Here is a 4,984-nt window from a genome sequence, read left to right on the forward strand (position 1 = left end):
TAATGTATTAAATAATTACATATATTCCCCTTAATTATTAACAACTACCCCACGACTTTTTAACGCCCGTAACTTTTTCACACGTTAATATTTTTTCTAAAAAATTACACCATATAAACGAGAATTTTATTATCTTTAATTTGAGTATGGTATTGCTATAGTTTATTAATTTTTAAAAAACTAACATGTTACGTGATTACCGGTTATTACCGGCAATGGGTTAGGCATGCTCGGCTAATGGTGTTGGAATGGGTTAGGGTTGGAATAAGTTGATACAAAAAGGGTTAGTTTAGTTCATGTCGGGATGGGTTTATATCGAAAGGGTTCATGTCAAAACAGGCTTCAGGTTAATACGTTTTCGGGTCGAAACATGTCCGTCAAAGAGGATTGGGTTAAAAGTAGTTTATTTGAAATTATTGTACATTTCATCTTTGCTTCTTGCTTTTCGCCACATGTTATGCGCGTTTAAGCATCAGTTACGTGGATGGCATTGTTTATACATACCGGGTTGCTCGCGTATAGGCATTATGTGACGCGCTTACTGACAACGGTTACACACTCGATGCCACATTAAATTCATACCACCATCGGGTTACGCACAACCGTTGCGAGGTTACAAAACGTGCTAACACCAGTTGCGTTTGCGCGTACACCGCTGCATCGTACGGGCAACTGGCTAGTATGTCAAACTGGATAAATGTAGTGAATACGCACTCACACACATCTATGATTTTAGATATTCATGTGTAAATCATTTTTCAGGGACCATGTTCCCCTTACACTATTTTGCATCAACCCAACCAAGAATTTTCCGATGTGGCCCGTTACATACATAACCAACTCGACCTAAATCAGAAACTTCCTTTTGCTCTTTTTTAATCAAATACTTTTTTTTACTTAAAATGCAAAGAAAGAAAACTTATGTTCTTTATAACATCAAACAACCCGTCGACCGAACGGGTATAAAAGTAGTTGTATAGGTTGTACCTTTTTGACACTGGGACAACTATGCGAAGGTTAATATCTTTTTTTTGAATGATGGATTTATATGCTTAAAATAGTGGCATGGATTTGTGAGATTCAATAACGTCTGGATAATTTGATTAGAGACGTGATACACTTTTAGATTAAATTATTTCAGCAGCTCACCTGTAAGGCCCCGTTACTGGTAGCCCTACTTTCGTGTTGGATTTACTCATAAACACAGTTCTAAATATCAGAGTTAATTAAAACATTTACGCGAAATATAAAACTTTCATAAAACATTACATAATTCATAACTTGTCTCAAAACATCCTTTGTCTTTCAACATTAAATCATTAAAATTAAAACATCATAAGTCTTCAGATGCCAGACTCTTGTTCAATGCCACGTGTCTCCTCAAGCGAGCTGCCTCATCCTACTCACCTGCGTGCATACTAAAAGTCAGCTATGCTGAGTGAGTTCTAGTTAATCATACACTATACAATACAGATAAACTCATATTCTTTCATTCATACTTTCATAATTTCTTACTTTCTTACTTTCATATCTTACGTTACAAAGAGCATTACGCCCTACATTCCTCGAGTATTATTAGGGCTCGGTACCCTCCTTCCTCGAGTATTATTAGGGCTCGGTACCCTCCTTCCTCGAGTATTATTAGGGCTCGGTACCCTCCTTCCTCGAGTATTATTAGGGCTCGGTTTCCCTCTTTCCTTGAATATTAGTAGGGTTCGGTTCCCTAGTTCTCGAATATTAGTAGGGTTCGATTCCCTCTTCGTTACCATACAACCATACATCATACCTCAAGTATTATTAGGGCTCAGTACCCTTTTCGTAACCATACAACCATGCAACCGTCAATTCCTTCTTTTATTAACTTTATCACGTTCATACACATAAGCATACATATCATACTTACCTTACACATAGCGTTACAACCTGACAGTACGTGCAATACCCGAAGATCGTTCACGTACCATCAAGCAATCATTCATACATATCATATCATTCACATAAGGCATACACTTATCTCTTAGGATAAGCGTATTAACAAACATATTGAGTATGCACACAGCCCCGAAAACATAACACATAAATGGGGCTAGAAACTCACCTGAACACGGTTACGTTCACCGTTAATCGTAATCCCTTTCTTCAGTTCTGCACGGCCGACTGTATAACAAGTATACGTATCAATTAACTATCACTTCTCATAATGTATTTCTATCTTTATATGACCCACAACGAACGGGGGTCCGGGGGCAGCGCCCCTAGCAGCGGGGTCTAGGGGTGGCAGCCCCTAGCAGGGTCTAAGGGGCAGAGCCCCTGGCTGGGGTCGAGCTGCCAGGTCAGCTTGGAAAAATTTTATTTCCATTAACTGTCTTAACACATTTTTCATTAGATTTTTAATTTATTTTCTAATCGAACTTGACTTTAGGCGAAGTTAACCCTCGGGCGAACTTAGCTCTAGGCGAAGTTAACTTTAGGCGAACTTAGCTTTAGGCGAAGTTTCCAGCTAGGCGAACTTAGCTTTACAGCGAAGTTGCCATCAGGCGAACTTGGCTTCAGGCGAAGTTGTCATCAGGCGAACTTGGCCTCAGGCGAAGTTACCAGTTAGGCGAACTTAACTTTACAGCGAAGTTGCCATCAGGCGAACTTAGCTTGCAGGCGAAGTTCATCAGGTGAACTTAGCTTGCAGGCGAAGTTCATCGCTTTGAAGGCGAAGTTGCCCAGTTGCAGGCGAAGTTGTCCAGATCAGCCGCTGTTCGGTTTCTGGCCAGCATTTCGAGCGATTTTAACACCCTTGCTATGGTTCAACATCACCCACTACGCTTCCCGACCATTTTCGGTCGCTTATACACTAAAAAGCTTGGATCTTTAAACTTCAAAGATCAAGAATCATACCTTTTTGAGCTTGTTAGGATCTCGTTTAACTTGTTAACACAGTAATCGCTCTCTCTCTCTCTTGGATCTGCCCGGTTCTTCCCTTGGTCCGGCCGGCGAAGTGTGGTGTGTGTGTTTTTCTTTTTTGAGTATTAGAAAATGAAAGGAATGAAAGATATCTTGGGTTTAGGGGATATTTATATCCCTTAGATCCCATTCTCATTTAACCCATCTCAATTAATCTAAGTCCATGATCCGCTCCTTACCCGATATTAATTAATAACGCGAAATCACTAAACATAGCTTTCTTTATTCATCATTAAAATTTTAGGATGTTACATCAACCGAAAATTCAATCAGATACACCTCAGAAATTGACAAGAACTTATTATGATGATCGGGAGAATATTAGAACCAGAGATATCGAGAGTGACCAAACCAACGATGAAGAGTTATTATGGAATTAGAGTAAAGAAATTATATTTCTTGTGCAATTATTTTAATTAAATTCAAATTTAATTAAAATTGTATTTCATTTTATTTTATAATTTTACATGTGACAATTTGACACAGTGTGTTTGTCCCTTGGACCTTATCTGGGGCTGCTACTATCTTAAATGAAGGAACCTTTATTAAACGCATCATATCTGTCATTTCAAATAGAGGAACCACTAAAGTAATAACGATATCACACAACTCACATCTTATAGAGCATCTTGCCTGACTTTGCACTGTTCAAGACACGGCAAATGACGAATCTTGTGTGTTTCATAGTGGTTCCAACATCTGAAATGGCGAAACACAAAGGAATTCTCTAACGCACTAGACCAATACTGGCATAATCTGCAACGATTTAGAATCCGTCATTTCAAACGACAGATCGTCTAGAAACCAAAACGTTTTCATTTCCCTACTAGGAACAACATAACCATATATAATTTTGCCTATTTCAAAAGTAATTGTACTTTTCATTAAGACTTATACCTACTTGAGACGAAACCGAATGCATTTTGATTCGAATGTGTATATATACAACCAAAAAGAACACGTATCATTGTTTTTATCTCCATGACAACATCCTTTGTCCATGAAAAACTTTCATAGCATTGTAACCATCACAATCTTTGCCTCTTTCCTTGCATGATCTGATTACACGATGATCTCAAATCCCACATATATACACCACATGATTATCGACAGCAAAAAAGAAAACTTAACATAGGTTGATCATGGCTAAATCTCGAAGACCCTTGGTGATATGTTGTGTTGTGACTGCTGTTCTTTTAATAATCATCATAGTGACTTCAATCACCCTCTACTTCACTCTTTTCAAGCCTAAAGAACCTAAAATCACCACTCAAAGTGTCACACTTGAATCGTTCTCAACGAATGTTTTCGATATTACAGATACAAATGTCACGTTAGGGATTAGTCTCATGGTTAACAATCCTAATTATGGTGGATTTAAGTATGAAAGTAGTACGAGTTACGTGACTTATCGTGGAGATGTGGTGGCTGTAGCCCCTGTGATTGCAGATACAATCCCCGCTCGGGGACAACACAGTGTTGGCGCGAACGTTTTGGTGATCGGTAAGAATTTGGTTACAAATCCAAACTTTTTGATGGATCTTGCATCTAACACTTTGAATTTTACTTCAACAACAAAACTAAAAGGAAAAGCAATAGTTTTGAAAGTGATCAAACAGAAGGCTACAACTTATAGTTCTTGTGATGTTTCTCTTCACATTATTGGAAAAAATGCAACTTCAGATTGCAAATCAGAAGTTAAGTTGTATACCTGAGTTTTGTAAATATTGTAATTTCTTGATCGAGTTTCAAATGATAATTATTATTTAAATAGATACGGGAGATCCTTTTTTAAGCCTTTGAATGTACTTGAATATCGGATGACAATTGGTCTTCTGGTCCATTGTCATGTGGATGATGATTAAGACTTGAGATTTTAAGGTCTCAGCTTAAAACTTGCTCAATGGGATTTTCTCGTAGTGGTGGGTTTCCTCATTAATGGTGTTCCTGAGTGAGTCTTATCTAGGACGTCAAAATCAGTATGAATGATTGACATCTCATAACAGAAATGCTCACTTGGGTATTATGG

The 4,984-nt window shown here is 38.0% G+C and overlaps 1 protein-coding gene across 1 annotated transcript; it reads left to right on the forward strand.

Annotated features, from left to right (window-relative positions):
• Positions 1-4,097: 4,097 nt before the first annotated feature.
• Positions 4,098-4,670, forward strand: LOC143545846 (uncharacterized). The gene has a single exon (XM_077037655.1). It carries the CDS (start codon positions 4,098-4,100, stop codon positions 4,668-4,670), a length of 573 nt encoding a protein of 190 aa, XP_076893770.1.
• Positions 4,671-4,984: the final 314 nt, after the last annotated feature.

This window comes from Bidens hawaiensis, unplaced genomic scaffold (assembly GCF_021521415.1).
Source record: "Bidens hawaiensis isolate Kalapana, Puna unplaced genomic scaffold, B.hawaiensis_p1.1 tig00014039_1, whole genome shotgun sequence".
Lineage (NCBI taxonomy): Eukaryota > Viridiplantae > Streptophyta > Magnoliopsida > Asterales > Asteraceae > Bidens > Bidens hawaiensis.